The sequence below is a fragment of the Ananas comosus genome, linkage group 9 (genome assembly GCF_001540865.1).
Source record: "Ananas comosus cultivar F153 linkage group 9, ASM154086v1, whole genome shotgun sequence".
Taxonomy (NCBI): Eukaryota; Viridiplantae; Streptophyta; class Magnoliopsida; order Poales; family Bromeliaceae; genus Ananas; species Ananas comosus.
Window position 1 is genome coordinate 9775075 of NC_033629.1, and position 14185 is coordinate 9789259.

Genomic DNA, 14185 nt, shown 5'->3' on the forward strand with positions numbered 1-14185 from the left:
TTGTACTTGTTGGGTTTATTTTATGGGCCAACAATAATAGCCCAAATTAAATTAAAGCCTATATATAATTAAAATACATTATATTTATAAATATTATATATATATATATATATAGAGTCCGGCTACTATACTTTTATGAGTATGGGCTCCTTTATACTCATAAGTTTTCGATTCTTAGATTTATTCCATTAATCATTTTCATCCGTTAGATCATACTATTTAACCAACTACCCGTTCAACTCTAGAGGACCACTATCATTCTAAGTGGGGACCACCATCATCCTAACCACACATCACATCAATCAACGGTTAAAAATTTATGAGTGCAAGGGGGTCTATACTCATAAGAGTATAGTAGCCCCAGCATATATATATATTTGAGCTTTTCGAGTTTTTCGAGCCTAATTCGAACGAGCCGAGTAATACTCAAGCTCAGCTTGAAATGAATTTCGAGCCTTTTATTTTGTTCAAGCTCAGCTCATTTAATTTCGAGTCGAGCTCGAGCGAGCCGAACACGAGTCGAACGCGAGCCGGCTCGCTCGTTTGCCAGCCCTATTGCTTACATTCCAACTTGCATTGCCAAGTATAAACTACACACAAATAAAACATAAATCCTTTACTCACCATCTCACATATTAAATAAGAATATTTACAAATATAAGCCTCATTTGATATTATATTCGTTTTTTATTTTCTAAAATAAAATTTTGCATATCAAAAGGTGTAAGAATGGACTCGTTTTTTATTTTTTTAAATAAAATTTTGAATGTAAAAAGGTATGGACGGTAGATTGTTTGCAATCCTTTCATCCATAATGTATATTCAGCTACAAAAAATAAAAACTTGAAAATGACTCTCTTTTTAGTTCCAATTTTTAGTAAAACAAGTTGTCAATTGCCAGTTGACCGAATGTATTGTAAGCTAATCAACTATAACAACAACAACAACAACAACAGAAAAGTCCTCCTTCCAAGATATCAAATTATATAGAATTGGTGTTTAAAAATATAAGGAAAAACTTCAAAAACCTCCCCTGTGGTTTCCAACTTTCTCACTTTAGTACCCTGTGATTTAAAATGTATCAATTTGTCCTCATGTGGTTTTATTTTTATTTTTTTTATAATTTTTTTCTTAATATTTCGTTAAATTATATGCAAAAAAATATCAGATATCCATCTAGATTTACCGAATATTTACTTTAGTACCCTTTAATTTTAATTTTGTTACTGATTTGAGAAAAAAAAACAATAAAATTGATAAAAAAAAAAAAGAGAAAAACGAAACCACAGGAGGGCAAATTGATACACTTTAAACCACAGGGTACTAAAATGAGAATGTTGGAAACCACAGGGGGGGTTTTTGAAGTTATCCCAAATATAAAAAATGGCAACAGCACCAAACAGAGGCCATAGCTTCCAACAAAGCAACCAGATAAAAAAAAATTGTAATTGCATCACTCTCAACTATATATTTAAGTGAGCTATATACGCAAAAAAAATTGTTGCATTTCAAACTTCATGCATCTTTAATTATACTATATTTACATTTATATTACACCAAAACGCTCCTTTAACAATGAACGTTAAAACCAAAATGGGGAAAAAAAAATCTAACTGTTGTATTTCCAAATTCCAACCGCTGTATTCGCAATGAGCATTACTTCTCAAATTGTCATTGTGAAAAATTAGTAAAATATAAAACATTTCGGAACAAAATCAGTAACAAAGTATTCCCAAAAATGGTGGCTTTCAAGAACTTCCTAAATGGGAAAAAAAGTTTAAATTAAATCTAAAATCAATAGTTTTGGGACCTTCCAAACAAGAATAAGAAGATAGTTCTAAGTTTTGCGAATTCTCATAATTCGGAATTCGCATATTTCTAGTACCATCTAAATCAGTCTAATGTGGAGTAAGTATAGCGAATACCCGTTTGGCCATCTTTAGTTACAACCTTGAAGTTTCCAGCAGTGAATTCCTCTTCCGATTCGAAGGTAATTTCCCTTTCTAGATGAGAAAATGCACAGTATTCCACGTCGAAAACTTCCGCATCCTTCTTGAAGTAAGAAATTGAAACCCCAATGGCCTCGCCTGAAAAAACAAAGAGAACAATGACTGAGACGAGCTTCTACAGAAGTGCTGTTTCAATAGAACTAAAAAATATATCGGTTCTACACTATGACAGAAACAGATATTCCAACTACAGGTTGTGCTAGTGGGTAGTAGTAGAAAGGTCATTTTATCTTCTCGCAAGAGCAAGAGCTCCTGATCTTTTAGCGCCGAATGTGATTTATATTTAGATAGTTTGGCCTGGGCACTTTGATTATGTGATCAAAATGTTTAGCTTAACAATATATGTGCAAAACTTTTTCAGAAGAAGATTGCTGAAAGAAGCAATAGCTTCTGCAGCGCTAAATAGGCAATAAATGGAGTTTGACTAATTCTATATCAACATGAATGTTGTCTTCGACAACCATTTTACAAATAGATTATCATAACTACAAAGTAAAAAAACAAAAAAAAAAGGAAAAGATAATCTGAAGAGGTAAAAACTTGACTTTATTTGTGTCAACCAACCTATCAAGACCTAATTTGACAAAACCAACAAAGCATGAGCGAGCTACAAATTTGCTACACTTGTCTCAGAAAGGAAATTACTTGGCAGGATAAAAGTTATTGAACATAAGTCACTAAACTTTGCTAATTCAAAAAAAACTCTAAAAATCTTTGAATTTCAATGCAGGAAACTAAATACTCTTGTTTCAGTACTCACCATGGGTGACCAGAAGCAAATTCTCTTGCGGGTATTTGTCAGCAAGAACCTGAATAACACTCGCAAATCTGTTCCTTGCCTCCGGCACAGACTCCTCCCACTGTGGCATCTGCACCAATCCAAAGCACTGGTTAAGGAATATTTTTCATAAATAAATTTATTGAAATTCAAACATCCATAACATCAATATGCCCTACAATACAGTTAGTTGGTAATCAAAACTTTGACGTATTATTTATTCTTCTTGATTCTTGAATATGTGTTTTTTTATCACGTATTCTTATAGTTTCGTTATATTCACTATGTTTTGTTATTCTAATGTGGACCCCATCTGCACCAACCTGCTGCGTATCAGCATATGTGATAACTAGGCAACAAGCAGATTATTTTGGCTCTCTAGAACAATGACAAAAAGCATTAAATTCTCACTCTTTCTTAGGGTAATTGCAAATTTGCTTGAAAAAATAATTTCGCGATAGATTAAATTGGTTGAACCTTTTCGTAAACAGGCCCTACTGAATGATCTATCGTTCCAGCCGGTAAAACAGCTTCAAGTTCTGATATTTCAGGAAACCACTTCCCATCCACAGGAGCAGTGTTTGGACCCATTGCTCGAGTATTTAACATCTCACATAGCCCGTATTCAATTGAGACCTGTGGAAAAAAACCAAAAAGAAAAGCCTACCAAGAAAATCAATACCAAAAAAAAAAATATATATATATATATATATATATGATTGAAGAAGCTCCATATTACGCAATGGAAATACTGAAAGATATTTGTGAAGGCCTAAATTAGACTAAAAGCACATTTGGCCAAGCCGGAGCTCCTATTGGAGTGTTCTTGAGTACAGCTGTTGTAAGAAGCACTAACAATATTCTTCATTAAAATCTCCTCAACACTTCTTAACTGCAGAAGCAGAAGCTTCAACTTGAGCTTTTGCATTTTTAGCCCAAAGCTTAGCTTCTTGCCATAGCAAAAGCTCAAGAATTTTTATTAGACTTAAAGTCCAATTCGGCAAGTTTCTGCTTTCTAGGGTAGAGAAGCCTTTTCAGGAACAGGGCAAAACAGTCACCAAGCCACGTAGCCAGCCCTTTCTTAGCAGCAGAAATTCTAATATTTTAGTAATACTACAACAAAATGAGTGCTTATTTGCTTACACTTGGATGGCACTTAATTAAAAATACTGGTCGTATAACATGCAATGTAAAGTAGAGAACTTTTATGCATGTCACGATGGACTTAAAAAGGCAAAAATTTGATTACCTCTTCCTGAAAATGAAAAAAACATATCATTTCTTTTGTCAAAATATTTTAATTTAATCAATGCTGATTGACCTTCATTGTTTAATAACAAAAATAAGTTAAGGTTGTGGTTAACGAAATTGAAAAGGTATTAAACAGAAAAACATGGCACCTCTCACTATGTATTATCTACAACTAGAGATCAATAAGGAATCCCAAAAATAGTATACATTGGATATTGCACAAATAAATATTGCCTCAACTAAACTTGGCAATTAGCTTATGTTCTACCAGTCAGCACATTTTCTGTTGTATCATAACAAGCTTAAGTATTGGGCTAATGTATAGCAGAACCTAAGCAATTTCCAATTAGTAACTGGCAGGAAGACAAACAAGAGGAAAGTATAACCAAGTTATCGACATAATAAAGAAATATCACAGAAGTTTATGCACGTCCACCAAACTTTTTGGTAACCAAGCATGAAGAGCAGTTTAGTAATTTCAAAGAGAAGAATATCTTTTAGGCAAACAAAACAAGAAGAAAACTACAACCCGTTTTGCCAGTTTAGCAACACTGTGCTACAAAGAACAAAGAAAACTACTACCCCTTCTTACAAACAACAAAGAAAATAGAAAGAAAAGAAAAAATACAACCTACCACCATCGTCTCCACAATTATGCTACGTTTCACTAGCAATGTTTCACGGCCAAACAATTCTAATCGTCATCTTATTTATCCCCTACTCACTATCACGTCCTTTTTATCACCTCCTTTACAGTTGTTAATACAGTCATTATAATATCCGCGATGGTTGGATTGACATTTAAATAATTTTTTTCCAACAGACAAATGTGGTAAAAAATCGCTCCTAGTTGCACGAAATCTCCATGGCTCGAGCATCAAAGATCGAAATGATTATCATAAACCAGCTTAAGGTACTATTTACCTTTCTATGACCCCGAATAGCCAGGTCGACCAGTTAAATTCAATTTCGTAACAAGAAGACAAAATAGCTGTGAAATCTTCTTTCCATCTTTTCGTCCATTAGATTTGGATAAAACTTAATATTACACAACCTATATGACAATTTATTGCTCCTATCACTAGTTGATCTACTCATAATTGTTTTATTGATGGTGCCTTCTTTCCAATCCAAATAAACTATCAAATAAACAGCACTACTTTTGACAGCATTCTTTTGTGCCTAATTAAATGAGATCCTAATCCAACACTTCCACAGCTCAAAGACTCAATTTTTATGCATTCTTGTCAGTAACTTATAGTTCACAGATAAGTCTATACCAATTTCTACTTGATTATCTTCTAAAACCAAATTTCAATTGCGGTATAAGAATAAAAATGGTAGAACGGAGTCTAGGGAAAGAACGTCTACATTCTTAAAAGAAGAAAGAGAGTATGCGAAACAAACCTACATGAAACGGTTGGATTAGTACTTTTCAGGCCCTCTAAAGCATCAAAGTGGGTTATTTGGGCAGCACATTCCCAAACTAGGCCTTAAGCTATGGGCAAACAGTGCAAATTCAACCACCATCGGATTCGTACCCAATCAAATCCAACCCTTTCATGATTCTTAAAGATTCTTAACTCAAAGATATGATGTTTGTGCATTCTCACGAATGGACTACATAATCTGAAAATATGTTAATCACAAGTTCTACTTTATTCCCTTTCGTGTGAAGCATCACATTCTTTCATATATGCAAGGTCTACAAAAGTACTTCATTTTTCATAATTGTGATGTGGCAATAATTTACACCTAAATTTTCTCTAAGAAAAAATGTGCCTAAGTACCTCGATTATTTGGTAACAGATTTCTATTAGGGTAAATAAACATAAGCGGGGAAGAACATTGTCCATGCAGATCATTTCTTCTTGTTGAAATCTTAAGAAACATCAAGATACAGAAAAATTTATAAAAATTTACATACATTCTTTTGAGATGATAATAAACAGACAGCACAACTACAGTACTTCTAAAAGTAAACAAGATCTTTTTCTTCTGCATCCATTTCAAGAATGCAACATCTGAATCAACAATCAACACTATTAAACTTGATCTAGACTATTTGAACCTTCTAGAATACAAATTTCATGATTTTTTTTACATTATTTGCCTAGTACCGAAGTGCTATGAAAATTGACTATTTTTAACAGCTAATATAGGGAGAATTGGATAAACAATATCGTAAAATTTGGAAATTCAATTCCTTGGATGTTCAAATAGCCTACAATCGTGTTTGAATTTGAGGCCACTTGATTGCTAGGAAGCAATGTCGTGAAATATGGAAATTCCATTCCTGAAAAGCTCAAATAGCACCTCAATCGAGTCTAAGAACACACAGTCATCAGGTCTCCCCTCACTATTTGCTGCCTTGGGAAGTCCTATTTCCTTTTGCTTGCTGGACTATCTGGCACACACGCAACAAAACGATCTTTGAAGTCTGATCTCTTGTGCTGGCCCGACATCATTCTGTCTCCCACATTCTCTCCTTTCATCGGTTCGTTTTTTTTTTTTTTACTTCGCTTCGCAATTGGAGTTGTACGCATCATGGTCATCGTTCCGTCCTTGATGTTAACGCTCTTGTGCTGACTGTAGGTCCCAGGTCAAAGGCATCTCGAAGGAAGCTGCTCCGCATATGCGATCACCACGGACCTTCCCACTTAGGCTCAAATTTGCCTTTAGTGCGATGAGTAACAACAATAGGCCTTCGAAGAACAAGTACCAGATCACCTTGTCTTAAGGTTCTTTGGTGTACTAACTTATCATAAGCTCGAGTCATATTATGCCGATACAACTCAAGATTCTGCCGAGCTTCTAGTCTTTTGCCTTCGTCAGCATCGAGCTCTTGTAGGCGTAGAAAGACTTGTTGATCATCGGTAATCTTTTCATGGACTGCAATCCGAAGAGAAGGGATTTCCTTGTCGTCGAGGAGGATGAGAAAGGTAGGCTTGAAGACCCCATTTGAGTCTTTCTACCGTCACCTGGCCTGGATCCGGTGGTGCATACCCCAAAGTTTCAAAGATGCAAGTTGCAGAGGGGTGTGCTCGCTAAAGAAGCTTCCTTAACCACTTCCTGTGGAAAGACTTGGGAATGGGGCACAGGGTACGCATAAGCCTTAAGGGACTGGCTTTCTACTCTTTTCGTTAAAGGAAGCCTAATAACTGCCTTGATTTGCTTACTCGGTCTCGTCTTGATGACGAGAAGGAGCAGCTATTGAATCAGCAGTGAGGGAAGAGGAAAAATCTTGACCTCCCCGCTTTTCAGACGGATCAAAAATCATATTGAAATCACCCAAACAAAGCCAAGGAACCAACATATGTTAAATACATTCCAGCTCAGAGCAAAGCGAATTTTTTTCCGGAAAGGTACATTGAATATCTTCCCCAGCTTACTCTTATCTCCAAAGACAAAGAGTCGAGTCATCTACTTTCACCAGCACCTAGCTATGCCGAAGTTGTACGCAATGAGTTAAGGTGGGGACCTCCTTTCCATTACAGTTGAACTATTTCTCTTTCAACTAGCTTGAACATGGGGGCAACTTAGCAGTAGGAATTCTCTTCAAAAGACAGAACAAGGCGAAAAAAAAAAAAAAGTATACACTGGAGGTTTGGAACCCAGAGAAAAATCCGAGCACCATGGGATCGGGGAGCAGGTCGTGCTCCCGCCTAAGGTAGAGGAAGAGGTAGAGCTCACCCGCTCATGCTCTTAATGCCTGGGACCGCGAGCTGAGACCGTCCGTGCTTCGGAGTCAATTGCTATTCATCTTCCAATTCCATTCTAAGTCTTTTTTCTGAATAAAGGTCCTACTTTTGTCTGCTGGCATTTGTCTATAATTATGCTGAAAGCAGTCAACTTCATAGTCATTTTTTTTTTAAGTAGCATTTAAACAAATGAAACGGAGTTATAATCGCTGGCGGAATGGCATAGAAAATAATAGATTTCTGCGCGTTCAGCATCTTTTTTTGAATGCTAAAATGAAAACGAAAATCCCAATAGAAATAGATAGGCATACTCTTTTGTAAAAGTGAAAAATCCCTATTCTTTCATTTTCATTTGCGTCTTTGAAGAATCAATCGATAAATTCTGTTCTTAGGATGACTTTTGAAAGGGTTTCAAGCCATAGCTCTCTCTATGTTTCCCTCACCTGCATCTTGACCTGCAAAGGAATTGCCGAATCCTCCGCTTAGGAAACCTCCTTTGAAAGCAAAGAGCCTTCCTCCAAAGTTTCCACCAACTCCGCCAGGGTTGCTACCGAATGGTGTGGGGCAGAAAAGGAAAGTCAGCCTTCGACGTCCTGCCACTATCTTACTCCTATTCTATCTCGATGGGAAGAAAGGAGAAGTAAAGGAAGAGAAGTTCCATCGTGCCCTAAGAAAAGGAACTTCTTGAGCTATTAGGCTATGTGCTTTTATGTAGTGCGAGTTCATTTATGCTTGAGATTTGATGCAAGCAAGAAGGACTAGGTTCAAAATGGAAAGAGTTTCACGGGAATTTTTTTGATCGTCGGATATCATTGAGATGGCAGATTGGTATAGGGAAAACCTATAGGTTCGCCTACTTGACTTATGAGTTGGTTCTTCGGAAATGGAAGCAATCGTCCCTACCGTCGCGTAGACGGAAACCCGCTCTGCTATCTTTCTTTCTTTAAACCTCTCTGCCTGCGGAGAAAGCATTTTCACTAGACGAATGGAATACCGGTAACAATTGAGTTGCCCAACAAATTGCAGCAGGATTCAACAGTAATGGATTGAATTCTCCAGGAGGAAAATTCGTGCAACTCCTAATTGAATTCCAACAAATCGAGCAAATCTGTTTGCAAATTGATTTCAAAGAAAAAAAAAATTTGACTTTGAAACAATTGAAGCATCAGCATTCGACAGGCTTCAATGTACAGGATGATGTAGGATTTAAACAACAAACAAGTGATAAAGGTCTCAAAGGAAAACGTATTTCAATAGCCGGAGGTGAAGAAAGAAGCAGTTAAGAAGAGGAAAGAGCGAGAACTTCCTAGGGGTTTTATTCCTAGGAATTCGAGCTTCTTTCCTTCCCCATTGCATTTCCGTTTAAAACTTCCCTTCGGGGGGTTTTTTTTTAGAACTCAAGCCTTCACCTTTCTTCATCAACCCTGCTTTCTTTTTTCAAATGGTTACCTCTTTCCCTTCTGAGAGTACCACTATGGAATGTCGTATATTATTATTAGTAGTGAGGGGTAGTTGACTTCGTCATGTATTCCTCCAGAATGTAGTAATATGAAGCGAGTAGAGAAGTAGGCAGGCAGTCCTTTGTGAGGGTGCCTGCCGAGGGTTGACTTATCATCTGACTAAGCTCTGGAAGAGAAGCCCACCAAATGCTACATCCGACGCATTTACAAGGTAAAAGAACATTCCACATTTCTGCTAAGACTCCTGTAGGGGTAGAAGAGAATAGAGAATAGAATACAGGATCATGGATAGAGAAATAAGGATTCGGAGAAAGACGAAAGTCCCTCATTTTGATCCTAGGAGCCGGCACTCGTTCTCTACACGACATCGAAGGCCCTTACCATGTGAATATTCAGCCCTTCCACCCTTTGTCAATGTGCCATCTATCTATCCCATTGGACTGGACTGCGATTGCGATACCACTTCTATAGAGCAAGGTATTCTTGCACAATTAAACCATTGAGACAGTGTTAAATTCTTTTCAACATTTCCTATCAAAAGACAAATTTCAGCGATTTCAACTACATCGAATGATCTTTCGAATTAGTTGAAATCACTGAAATTTGTCTTCTGATAGGAAATGTTGAAAAGAATTTAACATTGTCTCAATGGTTTATATTTTCTTTTTTTTTCTTAATATTCATTCCATTCAGGCCATTCCAATGCTCGCAAGCAAGCACGAAAAAGCTTCTTTCTATTCTATAAATACGGAAAGGCCCAATACATCGAAACTCATTGCCCATGGATAAAGAAAGACCGTTTCAACATCAAAAACAACAAAAACTAGAGCAAAGATGGTTTAGCAGATTCTGAATTGTAACCAAGCATCCTGGGTTCTATACCCGATTCAACACTAGAGCATGCAGCCGATCGTGGATACAGATGTCACCGATCAAATCCTAAAAAAAATACACCTTACAATACGCATGAACTGCCATCAATCACTATCTCCCGGAATCGCACCTGAGAAAAGTCCTACTGGTGCGAAGGGGAGCGGTGAGGTGGGCCCCTGACATTGATTTTAGGCTTTTCGACCAGGCGGAGGAAGCGACAGCTAGCTCGACCAGCCCTTGATCCATTCCCTGTTAGATTCTCAACGGTCGGGGTATTGAGGCTTTGAACTTCCTGGATCAATAAGCCAGTCGGTAGTTGAATAATCCATCCACACTTAGTGGTCGGTAGCCATATACCCTCCCTCCCTTTCTTCATAGTATTTGAGCTTTCTCTTCCACAAAGTAAACAGGGGAAAAGCTAAGAGCTTTGCGATGTGCAAAGCAAACCCCTGGGGGAAGACCATCCAACAGCTCTTTTTGCCCTTTCAACTCAAGAGTAGGCAGCANGGAAAAGCTAAGAGCTTTGCGATGTGCAAAGCAAACCCCTGGGGGAAGACCATCCAACAGCTCTTTTTGCCCTTTCAACTCAAGAGTAGGCAGCACACCGAAAAAACCAAAGCCCCAAAGCAAGACTTTTGCTTTCTCAAACAATTCACATTGCCTGCAAGAGATAGCTTGACTTCACTCTTTGTAGGAGCTGATTGATCCTTTTCTTATGTTCATTTATAATGATATCCCTTGAAACTATATCAAATAGGGGATATTACCGTAGACCCCAGAAACTCTTGTTTTAATGCCCTAAGATAGGCCTTCAGGAGCCCTTTCACATGGGAACATCTAACGAAGGATTCGTCGCTTTCTCAAAGAAAGGGATGATTCAAATAGAAGCACATTTAACACAAAAATGCAAAAGTATTGCGGAACAAGATGTCACGTACTGGCACTTTATTGATTATTTTTTGAACTATTTAAGGCCGACCACTACAATTGAGCGATAGCGAAACCAAGCCGTCAAAAGGCAAGCAGCCCTTATAGCAATAGCAAACGGCCTACTTTAGCCAGTGGCCTTTCACCCGTCACCGGAATAAGCCAAGGGGGGCTCAACTCCCCTTCCCATGAAGAAAAGAAGACTGAGACCACGGGTTAGACGTAGGGGATGGCATTCACTTAGACATGGCTCGGATCCCTTTTCCGTGAGCGGAGATAATAGGGTGGTCACGACTCTCTGAATCACTTTTTCTTCGTTTGAATGGGTGGAGTCAGCCTTAACCCGCTTGTCAACCCTTCCTTTCCTGCCGAATGGATTGAGAGCGAACATTGGAGGCCTTGCCCTTTGCTTACTCTATTGAATAAAATGGTATGCCTATTCCTAAAAAAAAGACGATCATGCCCATCTCTTCAGAAAGAAAGCCCCATAGTGCCCGTACTCTAGCGCATAAAAAGTTCTTTCCATCTACTTTAGTAGTTCATCTGGCAAAACAATATTCTGATCACTCTCCTATCTTTCTATGATGCTGCTTTTGCAGGCCCGAAGCCTTTTCGTTTTAGCTTTTTTAAAAGAAGCACATGTCACAGGCATTCAAGTGCAAAATCTGCCCATCCGGTATCTCGGGGTCCCTCTTGACTATGGTCGATGCAAAATATCCTACCTTGATGACATCATTCGACGAGTTCAAGGTCGAATTGCAGGTTGGCAAGGGAGGTTCTTATCCTTTTGAGGACGTATAATCCTGATCAAACATGTCCTTTTTTCTTTACCCATTCATTTGCTAGCAGCTTCTTCTCCTCCGAAGGCTGTCATACGCCGTTTAGAGTCTATCTTTTCCAGATTCTTTTTGGGAACAAATGATGGTAGAAACAAACATCATTTGCTTTCCCTCCGGGAACAGCTCAAATCCAGGATTGAAGACCTCGAACAGTCATCTCAAACTTGATCTCATATTAATTTGGAGATTGATCAGAGCGAAAAGCGTCAGGAAGAACTCTTTTTGGAGATGACCAAGTTAGAACAACATATAGCTTCATTGAAAAAGAAGAAGCCGGTGTTGATGCAGGACCGTGCCAACTTGAACGAAGCGAAGGAGCAAGCTGAAGCGAAGTTGAAAGAAGAGGAAGATCTCCATCAAAACAAGGCGCAAGAAGTCACTTCTATCAAGGATAGTCTAGCTCAAGTAGACACTTGCAGTCCAATCAGAAGAAGCATTTTTGGAAGCTAGACAAAACGGACTACTTGAAAAGATTAAGAAGATGGGGATCTGGAGGGCCGGGAGCGAAGCTTAAATTACTTGATCACTAGATACACAATGTTGTATTCGATTCCTAGGAATTTCAAACTGCCTAAATCGTATTTAACAATCTCTAGCTGAATTTGAGACCACTTGATCACTGGAAATAAACAATATATCCTAAAATCTAGAAATTTGGATTCCTAAGAAGTTCAAATAGCCTAAATCATATTTAACAATCTCTATGTGAATTTGAGACCACTCGATCAGTAGAGGTAAACAATATATCATAAAATCTAGAAAATTGGATTCCTAAGAGACCACATGATCACTAAAGGAAAACAACGTCGTATAATATTGAAATTCAGTTCCTGCAAAATTCAAATATCTTAGATTGTGTTTAACAGTATTTGTTGGCTTAAATGGGCCAGCATTTTACTCTGTGGCGAAAGGTCAGGCCGGGCCGAATCACATTTGAAATAGTGTGAGGCTAGGTTGGGCTGAGTCATGTTCGAAGTGTAATGAGACTAGTAGGGCCGAGAAACAATCGAGGCTCGAGCTTTGAGCTTTTGGGATTAATGATCGACACCAACTATCCAACAGTATCTAGCTGAACTCGATGCCGTAGACAACGCCGCAGAACCTCAAAATTCGATTCCTAGAAGTTCAAATGGCCTAGATCGTGTTTACCGATTCGAATGCCCCCCCAACACATGTCAAATTGTGGTATATATACAGAAATCAAGAAGATGGAGAGAAAGATGGAGGGTTGGACTCGGAGGAAAAACCTTGAGGCGGGAGGGGTCGAGGGGGACGGCGTGGCGGTCGACGGCGGCGCAGAGGGCGGAGACGGCCTCGGCGGCGGTCTGGAGGCAGCGGAGGAAGGGGGAGACGAGCACGCGGTCGACGGCGGCGGCGGCGGTCTGGAGGCAGCGGATGCGCTTGCCGACGGTCCACGCGCGGATCCGGCCGGCCTCCGTCAGCGGCGGGTCCCACGGCCGCGCCGCGCGCAGCACCCACATCGGCTCCGCGTGGTCCGCCCGGTCGCCGTGCCGCATCACCAACACCCTCTGAACCCTCCTCCTACGCCCCCCGCCCTCGCCCGCCATCTCCGTCGCCATCTCTCTCTCTCTCTCTCTCTCTCTCTCTCTCTCTCCTTTTCGGAGACTTCTAAATTTATAGGAGAAGAGAAAATGTGATCGCAAATGAAGAAAATAATAAAAAAAAATTAATAATAATAATAATAATAATAATAATAATAATAATAATAGAGAGGGAGAAGGTAATGGAGAGTGACAAAGTTTTTTGAGGACTCGCCCTGGAATTTTTGCATGGACTTGGTTCATAGACCAAGGTCCTTTAGACTAATATATTTTGAGGATCAGTTCGACTGGCGAGTGCGAATGGTGAACTGCTAAAAAAAATTCATATTCTGAGGATCAGTTCCACTGGCCAATGCGGATATTGAACCAATCAAAAGTTTAGCAAGAACCGTCTGAATGTGAGACTCTTTTATGTGACACTTTTTCATTCTTTATTCATCACGTGAATGACACGAATCTGAGAGTTATACAAATGCCGAATGAGATAGTTCTTTGCTAAAAATTATTTATCATTTTTTTCACTCATGAACTAGTATTCAAGATCACCGAAGTTAAACCATAAAATGTGCAACTTTTCAAAAAAAAAATAATAAATCAGGATCAAAATGATTCATATTCAATAAAATGTCTATAATTGTTTAAATGTGAAAAAAAAAATTATGAAAAAATTATGATATAGTATATGAATCTTATTAATGTTAAAAGTTTTAATTTATCCTTTAAGTTAACATTTCAAAAGCAATAAATTGCTTTGTTGTTGTTTTTTTTTTTTTTTTTCATTTTAA

The 14185-nt window shown here is 38.5% G+C and overlaps 1 protein-coding gene across 1 annotated transcript; it reads right to left on the bottom strand.

The window, feature by feature from the left end:
- LOC109715292 lies at window positions 1486–13445 on the bottom strand. Its single transcript, XM_020240226.1, has 4 exons — window positions 13086–13445; window positions 3265–3423; window positions 2770–2878; window positions 1486–2087 (listed from the first exon to the last, which is right to left on the bottom strand). Exons 1-4 carry the CDS (start codon window positions 13416–13418, stop codon window positions 1894–1896), a joined length of 795 nt encoding a protein of 264 aa, XP_020095815.1. The 5' UTR covers window positions 13419–13445; the 3' UTR covers window positions 1486–1893.

Bases quoted from the DNA above. Each gene is read 5' to 3' on its own strand.
- LOC109715292 (XM_020240226.1), bottom strand. From the start codon at position 13,418: ATGGCGACGGAGATGGCGGGCGAGGGCGGGGGGCGTAGGAGGAGGGTT. The intron at 3,424-13,085 runs GTTTTTCCTCCG...TTTTTTCCACAG, and splicing joins TCGACCCCTCCCGCCTCAAG to GTCTCAATTGAATACGGGCT. The intron at 2,879-3,264 runs GTTCAACCAATT...GGATTGGTGCAG, and splicing joins TAGGGCCTGTTTACGAAAAG to ATGCCACAGTGGGAGGAGTC.